Source organism: Syngnathus typhle, linkage group LG6 (genome assembly GCF_033458585.1).
Source record: "Syngnathus typhle isolate RoL2023-S1 ecotype Sweden linkage group LG6, RoL_Styp_1.0, whole genome shotgun sequence".
Taxonomy (NCBI): domain Eukaryota; kingdom Metazoa; phylum Chordata; class Actinopteri; order Syngnathiformes; family Syngnathidae; genus Syngnathus; species Syngnathus typhle.
The window spans coordinates 12,146,847-12,160,058 of NC_083743.1; the positions used below are offsets into that span (position 1 = coordinate 12,146,847).

Sequence of the window (13,212 nt, forward strand, 5' to 3'; positions counted from 1 at the left end):
CTACAAACTAGGCTTGGAACTACAACTTCCAGTATACCACAATCTGGTAAGAATGACTTCCGGGTCCAATGAGCTTGAGTTCCCCGCCTTTTGAGTACAACGCCTTCCCAACAATACAGATGAAGTCTAAAGTTGGACGTTATAAAGTATCTTTCGTAGTGGAAATGTAAATGAAGTACTGGAGGCTATTTACTCTTTGAAGCAATCTGCTGGCAGCCATGTTGCTGCCATCTGACGTCGCTCGTCTCGTTCTGGGTAGGTCTGGTCAGAACGAACGGACAAGTTGTAGCTGTAGCATTAGCCAACATAATTATAAACACAAACAGGGTTGTCAAAAGCTTTCGCGCGTCAGCTGGATTTTACAGAACTAACAAGTGTAAAACAATATTCAACGTAGCGTTTTGTTTTGGGGGGATTATGTTGTGTCCAATTGTTAAAATATCGTTTTCTGTCATCAGGCTATCTTCAGGAAGAAGGTCTCTCCGCTACAAGCCAAGCATTCATTCAGGAGAGCCCAAACCTGAAAGAATATGCAGAACACACCATGGGAGATGGAGCTCTCCCTGCTTGTGTTTTTGTAAGTTGCATGCATCTATACAGCCATGAAGATAAAACAAGTTGAAATTAGATACGCTGTGCATCTCACCATGTCTGTTATCTCTTCTCCGTAGTCTGTCTTTGGAAAGGGACTAACAACGATTTTAAATGAGTACATGGCTGCAAAAGCAAAAGGTATTCATGCCACCTTTAATATAACCAGCTAATGTGTCATGTTTTATTTTCCTAATTTCCCATTTGATCTTTTTACAGAGACTTGCCATGAAGTACCTGCTATGTTGACATCATTGTGGAAAAAGCTGGATTTTACGCTCAAACAAATCAAGTAATACAAATGATTACCAGAGTATGGGTGGTTAGCAGTCAGCCTTGTTCCAGTGTGGTTTTGAATATTCTTTCCGTGCTTGTGATGACATTCTGAACTTCATCCCACAACCATAAAACATGCTAAGTTTACTGGAGATTCGAAATTGCCTTGTCCAAGAAAAGCAGTTCCGAAAATGCATGGAGGATGGGGTTTATGATATTGTATTTATGGTTTATGATATCAACTTCCTCAAAACATAAACATTTTATCTTTTTCTCAGGTCCTTACAGAGTTCCCCAGCTATCGCAGCAAGTCAGAGAGGTGAGAATCTAGAAATAAAATGGAAATTTCTCGACGCTTTGCATATACTCTCGAACACAATCTATTTTAGAACACTAGACCCCCTCCGTTTTCCACTTCCTAAGGAGTTTTCCCAAAGGATGCAATAAAAATTGAAATGATGTGTTCCAGCATCAAACCTTTTGTCTCAGAATTTATTTTACTGGGGAAGTATCATTCTTACCTGTTATTCAAATGAAAAAAATAAGATGATCAAATTAAATAAAATCAAACTTTGGATTTAGAAGCCAGATTGGTACATTGCACTCTAACACTCTTAATCATACAAATGTTTAAAAAACAGTCATACAATAAATTTGGTACTAATAGTAATTGAAAATAACTGAATGGTGTCAATTCAGATTTTCTTGTATGTGTAATGGAGGTTTAGTTATTCCTGTTGCTTTAGCTGCTTGTCACACTACCACTCATAAAGTATTTCATAAGTTCCATTGCCAGTAGCCATTGTGCTGAGATCCTGTGTTTGTCATCCTAAAATGATCCAAGAATGGTGTGATTGATTATTTAAACAAATTTTAAGCTCAGATCTAAACTAAACAGTTATGTAAATGGTCTTTTTCCATAATAGCACGTTCACGCATTGGACTGGCAAACTTGGCGAAACAACGAGGTTTGACGATGACTTCAACGAGCAGTCTTGTATGTTCTTCGGAAGCATCCTTAATCAGCAGCCCGGCACTCAGCACACAGAGTACGCTCAGCCACTCCATCCCTGTGAGCTACAGTTCTCCCCAAATCAGAGCCCCTCCGGGTACTGCAACGGCTCAGCAATTCCATGATATTAGCCAATCACTCAATATACAGAGTAAGTATCTCATAGCGTCTTGGTATGTAAGGAAAAAATAAATAATACATGACCATGCTTGTCTCTTTCAGGAGATTGTCCTATACAGATAATAGTTTCAGAACAGCGACCAAATCCTGGACCAATGTCTCCTGGGCGACGGAAATGGTAAGGAGAGCTGTTATATTTATATGCACGCTGACAAAATACTCTGATGTTTTTAAATTGAAAGATGTATTAGTGCATTAAACACCACAATCATGTGTTCTGCCCTCAGGGACACTCCAAGGAAAAGGAGCACTGCTCTGGGGTGCTCCAGTGGTCCTGGAAAGTCGAGTACACCTGCCAGCAACGTTACTGCTGAACCACAACCTGAAGAAGTCGTTGATGAGAACTTCCCTGTAAGTATATGTGCAATCCGCTTTTAACAGGAATAATGAGACAGATAGTTGTACAACTGCAAATTTCACACCAAATGTATGTCCACAGCAACTTGTGATACAAAGTGCTCGTGATAAGATTCTGGGAGACCGGTCATTACAGGAAAAACTTGCTGAAAATATCAACAAAATTCTTGCAAAGTAAGTGTATTGAAAAAATTCAATACTGGTCTTCAATGTAATGTGACACATATTAAAATGCATACAATATTTTCTTCTGGCTTTCCCATCAAACTTTAGTGAACCAACTCCCCAAACAGTAAAGGCCCCATCAAGTTCAATAGAAGAGGACCAGTCAATTGATGAGATCCTGGGATTACAGGTGCTCAGTCTCTGTCCTTAAATAGATCATATATTTAATATTAACCTGATTCTTTTTATTCAGGGAGAAATACATATGAGTGAGGATGCAATTCACGATATTTTGGAGCAAACGGAATCGGACCCCGCATTCCAGGCCCTGTTTGACCTCTTTGACTACAGTAAATATACATTGTTGTCTTTGTTTTGACTGTAGTAAAACATTTGAGCATGGCTCTTCTTATTTACGAATGCATAACGCTGATTTTCCTTTGCAGATAAAGCACGAACTGATGGAGAACCAGGAAATATGGATATGGACAATAAGACAGGAGAAAATGATAATGCCGGACCACCATCTACAGTCGGGCAGCTTCAGAGTAACAATCCAGGTATGATGGTCAACTAATTTCAGAGCTGAACTTAAAATCCATCAGGTAACGACTAAGATGAATCATTTTGTACTCTTGTCATTTAACAGGCACCACAGTGCAAGAGACATCAGATTTAACAGCGGCAACGGTGAAGAACAAACCGATCCAAGAACGCAAGACCAGAAAATCAAACACTCTGTTGAAAAAGAGTGTAATCGGGCCCAGCAGTAGATCATCCCAGTCAGACAACAGTACTGAAAATGAAAAAGGAAAAGCTTCACTCTTTAGTAATACTGTTGATGCATCACCAATAGATATTGACAGCACAGTGGATACTTCAGCTATCATGGAGCATACACCCACTCTTGGAGAACTGTGTGTCACTAAAGACAACGTACCCACCACTATGTTCCTCATGGACTCAACAGCTGTCCTTTCATCGAAAGCCACTCCTACGGCGGAACCAGTGGTTCGTGTGGCAACTCAAAGGGGAAGTAAACAAAAACAAGGCTCTCGAGTTGAATCTTTGGCGTCTTTATCTTCGCAGGGTGATGAGCCTATGTTTTTGTCTCCTGATCAAGTTAAGATGAGTGGAAACCCCTCTCTTACTTCAGTTGCAATCAATGGTGGAGCAATTCAGCCTTCGATGAATCTCTCAGTAACGCCTCAGTTATCCATGAGCTCATTTTCGTCCGCAGACTCCACTGTTGCTAACAACACTGCAACAAATATAGTAACAGCTTGTCCCCAGCTATCTTCCTCTCTCAGCACACCTCATACAGGTATACTTGACCCATCCACTTTTACATCCGCCACATCCCCAATCTCTGGAATGCTCGGCGCTGCTCAATCTAGCTTGGCCACCTGCGATAACAACACCCCAAGAAAAGATATGACCGATTCCAATAATGTGGTTTCTTTGAAGATCATCATCAGTGATAACCCCGATGACATTTCCTCAAGTGATAAAGCTTTGAATCAGGCAATTTCCAGTCTTGCTACAGAAAAGCTCCCCACAATCTACCTTTCTTCACCCGCCAAGTCCCCTAGAGAACCTGGCACACCGAGAGGCACTAACTTGGATGAAGCCGCACTGGCGGTGCATGGCTTACAAAGCTCAGAGGCACTTGCTAATTCCCCTTCCAGAGCTGGGCCACTTCTCCCATTTCATCAGTTGACCCCAGCAACACAAACACAACTGGCGAATTCAGCTAATAGAGCCGGAGCACTCGTTCCATTTCATCAGGTCACATCAGCAACACCTAGTAGAGTCGGAGCACTAGTTCCATTTCATCAGGTCACATCAGCAACACCTAGTAGAGCCGGAGCACTAGTTCCATTTCATCAAGTAACGTCAGCGACACCTAGTAGAGCAGGAGCACTCGGTCCATTTGATCAGTTAACAGCAACAACACAAACACAGCAAGCTCATTCACCTAGTAGAGTCGGAGCGCTAGTTTCTTCTCATCCGTTACCGACGACGACGACACAAACGCAGCAAAGCTACATTATTCAGCTACCCTTGGACACTGCTAACCCTGCGCTTCAAGGAGCGGGTACTAGCTACTTCCTCATGACGGAACCCCTGACAGCAGATACTTCAAGCAGGCAGGTGCCTGCAGGTTCCTCAAAAGTACCTCTTTTGCCCCAAAACAGCCATTATAGTGTTTCAGCAGCAACTCCTGCACGAAGCCTTGTCGCTGGTAAGATCCGTTATCATTTTTATCAGCTGCATTAGCGAGTGCTGATATTAAAAATTCTTCACAGGGTCACCACTCATCTTGCCATCACCTGCTAAACCTATGATGCTTCCTGTCTCTGTTGTGGGACAGAATGCGACTGGAAATGTCCAGATGGTGGCTAATCAGGTAAAAGAATATCTTCTGACTTCTATTCATTCTGCTCCGGACACTTAAGTGAATGATGAGAGTATTGATTGGGAGTGTTGCTTTACAGGGTGTTGGAATACCAAACCTAGTGCCAATGCAGCACACCCTAACTTTGGATCCCAAACTTTCGATGGTTGCTGGTAACCAGCCCACAACTGGTGGTAAGTACTAGCTGTCTTCTTTGGCAAACAGATAGATAGGTAATGATATACAGTACATTGATTTCAGAATGGTTCTGAACCTCCATATGTTTGAAAAATAGCTTATCACCCTCCCTGCTCACCGCAACTATAATCCACGCTTTTCCATCAGTGAAAGCCGGTATGATAGGCTACCGCATACTCTCGGTTCGGCACAAATGTTTTCTTTTGTTTTGGAGGAACATGACCAGAAATGCAACAGTATTTTAACTCTGTTGCAGAGCATTTCTTCTTATTTGTCCTAAAGTTTGACCACCCCAAACTGAGGTGACTAAAGTTTAGCTGGCACGGTATTGCACAGTGGAAAAGCAGAATGCATGTTCATTTCTCTGACCTAATTTCTGTGCATTCTAGGAATTATGCTCAATGAAGTCGCACAGAATTTGCACAATGCAAATCAGCATCACGAATCAAAGGATTCTGGTTCCAGCCATAAGAGAATTTTATGTTTTGAGTCATCCACCAAAATTCAACCAACAACTTCTAAACCAACAACGGCCACCTCTTCAGCTGGGAATGTGTCAACGTCACTGTGTGTCACGCAGTCTAAAAAAGGTCGTTCACAAACGACCCGCTGTACAAGGCCCACTATCCTCGGTGGCAATAAGCACAAACGGAGAGTCGAGACCGTGAGGTGCTCGTCAGATCCCAAAACTGGTGGGAATTTGGATACGGATTTTCCTTCACAACAACAAAATTGCGATGCTAACACCCCACATCGAAAACCTCAAATTGCAAGTGGGAGCAGAGTCGATGTGTCTCAGACTGAGTCAATAAAAAGCTCAGAGCCGAGAAACAACTTGAAATCTACAGTAGGGAAACACAGTCCTAATGAAGTTGAGGTAAGTGATGGAACTAAGCCAAAGTATGATAGCTCAGAGTCGTCGTCATCCGATTCTGCGCTCAAATTGGGCAGTAAAAAAAAAGTTGACAGCAACAAGAAAGAGCCTGCGGAACAAACAGACGAGACCGTGCATACTCCGCGGCAACCAAATGTGATAACCGATAAAGAAAACAAAACGATGGGTTGCTCGCCAGTGCAGCAGCAGCCGGCCACTCACACGCCAGCAGACATAGCACCTCCAGCTGTCACACCTACGTCAAGTTCCCAATCCACAGCTGCCAAAATTCCCTCAAAGACCATCTCTCTGGCCACAAAGGCAGCTGAGCTTCTGCAGAACATTCAAGGGCTGAACTCTCCTCCCAGACCTGCTAAGAGATTACCGGTAGGACTCAACAGCCCAGATCTTACTGGTCCACAAACCCCAGGGACTGGTGGTAACCCAGAAGAGTCGATGAAAAGTCCAAGGACTCCCTTGCAACAGAAGAAGGGTAAAGATGCAGAGGGAACACCTAAGAATCTTCTTCCCCATAACACCCCAGACGTCCCGACCTGCAGCCCCGCCAGTGAAAACAGCATCAATATGGCTGCTCGCACGCTAATGATCCTGTCTCGTGCCGCCATCGCCAGGACTGGCACGCCACTCAAGAACAGTTTGCGCCAAGAGGCTGGCGAAAAGTCTCCTGCAAACTTGGAGAATTCCAAGAAACGGAAGCATTCCCCTTCCACAGCAACCCCCCCTGTTAAGAAGTCTTTAAAGCAATCTCCCACTAAAAAGCAAAAAAAGGTAAGGCACGTCTACTTGTTATTATTTTAATGGATTTTCACATTTAGTTTTAAGTAGCCTCTTAAATAGATGGTCTTTCTGTCATAACTTGAAATTTTAGTCCTGCCATTTCAAGCAATGATAGAAAAATCCAGACTGCCTCCAGGTGGTGCAAGACCACATCAGAAGATTCTGGCTTTTCTCTGCAATATCTCGACTTAAAACACTATTTGGTTAAAAAATGATCACTTTGCAAATGAGAAAGAAAGACAAGAACAGAAAGGCCACGCACGAACAAGCAAGTATATAACATAACTATTTAGTTTGTTACTATGGTTTTGAATTTTATTTTTATCAGAAGACTGACAGGCAAAAATTGCATGTTCTTTTTCTGTTGTTATTAATGGCTGTTTGATGTAACCTTGGAAATGATTTTTTTTTTTAATTCTCATCTAATTCCCCCTCTGTTTTCAATCCTGCAGCAAAAGAAAAACCTCATAAATTGTTTCCCACATGACTTGGACGTGGATAAGTTCCTTTCTTCACTTCACTACGATGAATAAAAGCGGAATGGGAAATAGCTGCTATAACATGAACTACTTGAGTTACGTCCAGGAATAGAACAGGCCATCTGGTTCATCCGTATAACTTAAACTTACATCTTGTCAATTGAAATCAATCTGTTTTGCTCAATTAGGCTTTATTTTTACCAGTATTGTTGACTTGCAGCAGTTGAGCAGACATGGCACTTTTTTTTTTTTTTTTTTCATCATCTTGCTTGTTTATGATTTTGATACTGTTTAGCAGCAGTAGTTGTATCACTTTGTATAGTTGTTTGTTCTCAAGGATGGTTCAGCATTTCTTTGGTCAATATTTGACTCCGGTTTGACGAAACCAACTGACAGTTAAACATGTTGCTGTGTACAAATACATTTTGTAATGTGTTTTCCAATAAATGTATTAATCTGTTTGAACAATCAAAGTTTTATCTTAAAAACTGATGTAAATGAAAAATATGAAATGGAAATAAAACATTTTAGAATGTAAAGTTTGGGAGCAAAAATACAATATGTCTCGAGCCTGTGATATTAACTGATTGTATTTCTGCTGCGCAATAAAGTTGGCTTGCAGGTGTTTATTTTGTGTGTGATGACAAATGTTAAAACATGTTTTTAAATACACTGGATTTTTTTTTTTGTTCTTTGCTGTCGTCTTAATCTAAATTGCAATGTGCTGCGGTTGGTTGATAAATATGGCAAGCAATGATTGGGTCATTAAAAATTAGCTAAAGGATCTAGTTAAAGATGACACTCGCTGAGATGCTGGCAGACATAAGTTTTGGGTTTTTTTTAGTTTTATGTTCTCTTGATCAAATGTAGATGCCCCTTTCAACAAGACAAAAACTGTCAGTAGACGATCATTGACCGCCAGTTGAACAATGTGTTATTTGAGGAAAACAGACTAAGAACAGTAGAATTTGAACACCCACCCAAAATCCATATTGCTTAATTCTGGGTGCATTTGTTAAAAAATACAATGAGCATGTTTTAGATCTTATTTTACAATTAAACTCTTACCTCTTACATACCAGAGGGCCATGGCTTTGCAACAACAATGGATCCAGGTTTCAGGATGACTGCACCTTTGACCTCTGGTTAAAACATAGCAAGGGAAGTTTTACGACATTGTGTAGGATGCAACAAGCCAAGTTATTTATTACTGGTTATATACATTCCAACCTAATCCTACGATCAAGATAGTTAGGAAACCCTGACTTTAATGGTCACTTGGAGGTTCATCTGGGGTGCAGGACAGCAATGAGGCACGTTGTCTAACAAAGTGGTCTTTGTTAGAAAGAAACTGTCATTCTGTGGTACATCATAAAAACAGCAAGGCCAAACAGCAAGCATATATTGCAGTAATATGGCGGTAAGGCATTGATTAGAGAACGCATGATAACATATATATACATTTTTCTAACAGAGAGTTTAAATCATTGTGCATTGTGCATGAACATGAAAAGCTGAACAAAACTAAAACCTTAAACACGAATAGAAACTAAGCAACTTGGCCTGAATATGAATTAAAATTGTTGTACTAGGTTCTTTTTCAATTACTTCACTGGTTCTTCTATATCAAACAATTTATTTTAGGTTTATTTACCTGACATGTTTCGGCGGGTTCTTCCGCCTTCATCAGAGTGTCACTGACACTGTCAGTGTACAAATAAATTGTTTGATATAGAAGAACCAGTGAAGTAATGAATTAAAATTAATTACAGTTAAAATCCACAACTAAACACAAAGTAAACATCAAGTATAATGAAAACTACAAAACTATTATAATCCTGAGACCAGTTAACTAGGTATTTTAACATCGATGCAAAAACCCATGAACAAACAGAAGGTGAAAACTTCACGGATCATTGCTAATCTCCCCAACATACTCGGAATTCTCATGAGAGACTCTTTGGCAAGTGACTGAGCAGGCAACAGGGTTCTCGCCAATGTGGATTCTTGTATGACCTTTTAAGCTTTTCTTCGCTGAAAAACTTTGGCTACAAACTGAGCATGAAAAAGGTTTCTCGCCAGTGTGGATTCTTGTATGATTATTTAAGTGTCCCTTCTGACGGAACTTTTGGCCACAAACTGAGCATGAAAAAGGTTTCTCGCCAGTGTGGATTCTTGTATGGATTTCTAAGTATCCCTTACGACCGAACTTTAGGCCACAAACTGAGCATGAAAAAGGTTTCTCACCAGTGTGGATTCTTCTGTGTGTTTTTAAACTTCCCCTATGAGAGGATTTTTGGCCACAAACTGAGCATGAAAAAGGTTTCTCGCCAGTGTGGATTCTTGTGTGCGTATTTAAACTTCCCCTGTGAGAGAATTTTTGGCCACAAACTGAGCATGAAAAAGGTTTCTCCCCAGTGTGGATTCTTGTATGACTTTTTAAGTTTCTTTTCTCAGAGAATCTTTGGCCACAAACTGAGCATGAAAAAGGTTTCTCGCCAGTGTGGATTTGTGTATGAATTTCTAAGGTTCCCTTGTGACCGAACTTTAGGCCACAAACTGAGCATGAAAAAGGTTTCTCACCAGTGTGGATTCTTGTATGACTTTTTAAGGTTCCCTTCTCAGAGAATCTTTGGCCACAAACTGAGCATGAAAAAGGTTTCTCGCCAGTGTGGATTCTTGTGTGCGTTTTTAAAGATTTCCTGTGAGAGAATTGTTGGCCACAAACTGAGCATGAAAAAGGTTTCTCGCCAGTGTGGATTCTTGTGTGCGTTTTTAAAGATTTCCTGTGAGAGAATTGTTGGCCACAAACTGAGCATGAAAAAGGTTTCTCACCAGTGTGGATTCTTGTATGACCTTTTAAGGTTCCCCTCTGAGAGAATCTTTGGCCACAAACTGAGCATGAATAAGGTTTCTCACCAGTGTGGCTTCTCGTGTGCCTTTTTAAACTTCCCTTCCGAGAGAACTTTTGGCCACAAACTGAGCATGAAAAAGGTTTCTCGCCAGTGTGGATTCTTGTGTGGATTTTTAAAATGTCCATCCGAGAGAAATTTTGGCCACAATCTAAGCATGAAAAAGGTTTCTCCCCAGTGTGGATTCTTGTGTGTTGTTTCAAACTACTGCTATGAGCAAAACAAATTCCACACTGAGAACATTGTCTGTGTTTGTTTTGAGACTCATCATCAGCAGCAGCAGCAGCACGAACAGCAGCAGCAGGAACATGTGACGACACGTCATCACAATCTGATGATGGAGCTGCTTGTGATCCCCCACAGTGGTCTCCATCACCTTCTCTGGTCATTTGTTGACCTGAGCTGCAGCTTGAAGGCTCCGCCCCTTTGGTCACCTCACGTTGACCCTCATCTAAACTATTCAAATGGACACCAGTCAATGGTATCTTGCAGGCATCCTCCTCCTCTTCTTTTTTAATGTCATAGGAGTCTTCTCTCTCGTTTTTAATGTCGCAGGAGTCCTCTCTCTCCTCTTTATTACAAGGCCGCTCTGGATCTTCCTCCTCTTTTATGGTGCAAAGAAACTTCTGCTCCATTTGTTCATTGAGGTGCTGGACCTCTTTGGCCACATCTTCCTCTTTAATGCGAGTGCGCTCTGGCTCCTCCTGCTTAGGACCAATAGCTTCACTGATGTCTACAAAACAAGACAAACACACATGAAAATTACAGTTGAAAAGAAACTGGTCAAACAAGAACTTTTTCAATTTGCCTATCACTAGGGGTGTAACGATTCATCGATACACATCGATTAATCGATATAATGCTCTACGATTTGTTGGCATCGATGCTAAACGTAAACATCGATCTATATCGCTCGTTTTTGACCTCAGACATGAGACGCGACTTTATTTTGAAATCCAGTTCATTGTTGCTTGCTTTCTCTTTCCGGGAGCAGTGCGCGGCGTGTTGTGTTGTGAGCAGAGCAGGCACGTGAAAGGGGAGCCGACTATGGCTAGTGTCCAAGAAGACGAGGAAATTCGCTCTCCTTTGGGCTTCAAGTCTTTCGTTTGGAAGCATTGTGTAATTTCCTAAATAGAGTTTGCAGTACCTTGTTGATTTTGCGTATGAATTGTTATAAATCGGGATATTGTTCTATATCGATCGTAGAGCACTATATCGTGAATGAATCACAGCAGGCTTTAAGATATCGGCAAATATCGTATCGTGATTCTTTGTATCGATATGATATTGTATCGTGACAAAATCCGCGATTTACACCCCTACCTATCACACATGATTTTGATCAAATTCTACCAACAATAAACACTGGAAGAAGATTCGTAAAAGAAAATAGCCATGTACTGATCTGCTCTTTGCAACACAACCTTGTCAGAGAATATTTGGCCACAAACTGAGCATGAAAAAGATTTCTCACCAGTTTGGATTCCTATATGCTGCAGCCAAAGAGCTTCCGGTCGTTGACGACTACGGTCCTTTTCCTCCACGTACTTTGCTGTGGTCCTTGCAAACATTTTCTCGCTGCAACGACTGTGCGGTCTGAGTAGGAACAGACATTAACTAACACACTAAAACAAAGAGAAGACAACTGGTACAGTAATCTCTCGCTACTTCGCCCTTCACTTATTGCAGCCTCACTCTATCACGGATTTCTTTAGAAATTTATATTGGGGACGCGACAGTCGGCCAGCACGCAAGAGCAGAGAGGAGCTAGACACGTTTACACTTCAAAAAAGGTTCATAAAAGTCTTCCGTGTATATTGCAACGATATCATGTTAATTTACTCGTATTCATTTTCTTATTTATTTAAATAAATAAGAATGTTTCTGCAAGTCAGTTTGACTTTAAAAAAATACAAGTGTTTAAAAATACAAAAAATATTTAAACAACAATAAAGTGTGTAAAACTACAATAAAGGTTCATAAAAGTCTTGTGTAGATGTATATATTTACTCTTATTTATTTTCTTTCTTTCCGCATTTATTAAGATAAAGAATGTTTATGAAAATCAGGTTGACTTTAAACTGTTTACTAAAGTGTTTAAGAATACAAAAACATTTTAAATTACAATATACAGTGTTTAAAAATACAATAAAATACAACAAAGGTTCATAAAAGTCTTTTATGGCTATGGTAACAATATATTTTCTCTATATCGCGGATTTTTGCCTATCGCAGGTGGTCCTGGAACTAATTATCCGCAAGAAACGAGATCTTACTGTATTGAGGACGCTGCCTTTGCAGCTACTTGACAATAGTCACTTGTAAGTCAACAATAATGGCAATAATCAAGCAAAATATCATAAAGTTAGCACTGTGGTAGCTACCATGCGACAAGCATTGAGCCGCACTTATGGACTGCAACCAAGCAGTACTAGGAATAACTTGGGTCCAGAGTCGTCACTTACCTCTTTCGTCGTTGGGGTTGTAGTGTAGCTAAGGTTAACTTGTCACCACACAAGTTGCGTGTTTATCTGATGCAGCCGAATAGAATGAAGTAAGCTTCTGTTTCTGTCCTTAAACCATCGTCGTGGGACTCGCCGATGGTGGAGGGAATGCACGTGCTTGCCTTGTGTGCCGACACCTTGAATTCGATTCCCAGGTATGACTGCGTGAATGTGTGTTTGTGACTGTGTGAATGACCAGAAGGAACTTCCTGTTACGTGATGATAATGGCACTTGAGAGGTCTCGGACGCCCTCTAGCGAAGGGCCGTGGGAAGTTTTTGTGTTGTTGTTGTTGCCCAGGCACAAACCAACATTGCGTGCAAAAACAACAAACATTTTGTGCACGTTTTCCCCCCAAAAAAACCTCCAACTCGAATAGATTTTAATAGTATACTAGCGTGCGTTTGTTGTTTAACACTAGTGTTGACTAGCCAGAAAGCTTGAAAGCCGCATGTGCGTCATTGATGCC

The 13,212-nt window shown here is 40.9% G+C and overlaps 2 protein-coding genes across 5 annotated transcripts; one reads left to right on the top strand and one right to left on the bottom strand.

Moving 5' to 3' along the window:
• Positions 1–53: 53 nt before the first annotated feature.
• On the top strand, positions 54–7,957 carry npat (nuclear protein, ataxia-telangiectasia locus). Of its 2 annotated transcripts, XM_061280268.1 has the most exons (18): positions 54–255; positions 459–577; positions 672–732; positions 811–883; positions 1,146–1,186; positions 1,794–2,030; positions 2,102–2,177; positions 2,287–2,410; positions 2,499–2,590; positions 2,690–2,771; positions 2,835–2,931; positions 3,028–3,141; positions 3,231–3,592; positions 3,671–4,826; positions 4,891–4,991; positions 5,080–5,173; positions 5,567–6,840; positions 7,302–7,957. In XM_061280268.1, the coding sequence occupies exons 1-18, from the start codon at positions 219–221 to the stop codon at positions 7,380–7,382; spliced, it is 4,221 nt and encodes a 1,406-aa protein (XP_061136252.1). In that variant the 5' UTR covers positions 54–218; the 3' UTR covers positions 7,383–7,957. The 2 variants fall into 2 exon arrangements, with proteins under 2 accessions (XP_061136252.1, XP_061136251.1); XM_061280267.1 differs by having other exon boundaries at positions 3,231–4,826.
• LOC133155176 (gastrula zinc finger protein XlCGF26.1-like) lies at positions 1,150–12,954 on the bottom strand. 3 transcript variants are annotated; one of them, XR_009714605.1, is made up of 5 exons: positions 12,706–12,954; positions 11,715–11,836; positions 8,559–10,973; positions 8,397–8,470; positions 1,150–2,408 (listed from the first exon to the last, which is right to left on the bottom strand). XR_009714605.1 is itself a non-coding variant. In XM_061280269.1 (3 exons), exons 2-3 carry the CDS (start codon positions 11,809–11,811, stop codon positions 9,235–9,237), a joined length of 1,836 nt encoding a protein of 611 aa, XP_061136253.1. In that variant the 5' UTR covers positions 11,812–11,836; positions 12,706–12,954; the 3' UTR covers positions 8,505–9,234. The 3 variants fall into 3 exon arrangements, 1 of the variants encoding a protein (XP_061136253.1); XR_009714604.1 differs by having other exon boundaries at positions 8,551–10,973; XM_061280269.1 differs by lacking the exons at positions 1,150–2,408; positions 8,397–8,470 and having other exon boundaries at positions 8,505–10,973.
• Between the last annotated feature and the right edge of the window lie 258 nt (positions 12,955–13,212).

Coding starts and splice junctions, on each gene's coding strand:
- npat (XM_061280267.1), top strand. CDS start 219: ATGTTGCTGCCATCTGACGTCGCTCGTCTCGTTCTGG. Junction 733..810: donor CATGGCTGCAAAAGCAAAAG/GTATTCATGCCA, acceptor ATCTTTTTACAG/AGACTTGCCATGAAGTACCT. Junction 4,992..5,079: donor TCCAGATGGTGGCTAATCAG/GTAAAAGAATAT, acceptor GTTGCTTTACAG/GGTGTTGGAATACCAAACCT.
- LOC133155176 (XM_061280269.1), bottom strand. CDS start 11,811: ATGTTTGCAAGGACCACAGCAAAGTACGTGGAGGAAAAGGACCGTAGT. Junction 10,974..11,714: donor GCATATAGGAATCCAAACTG/GTGAGAAATCTT, acceptor CTTGTTTTGTAG/ACATCAGTGAAGCTATTGGT.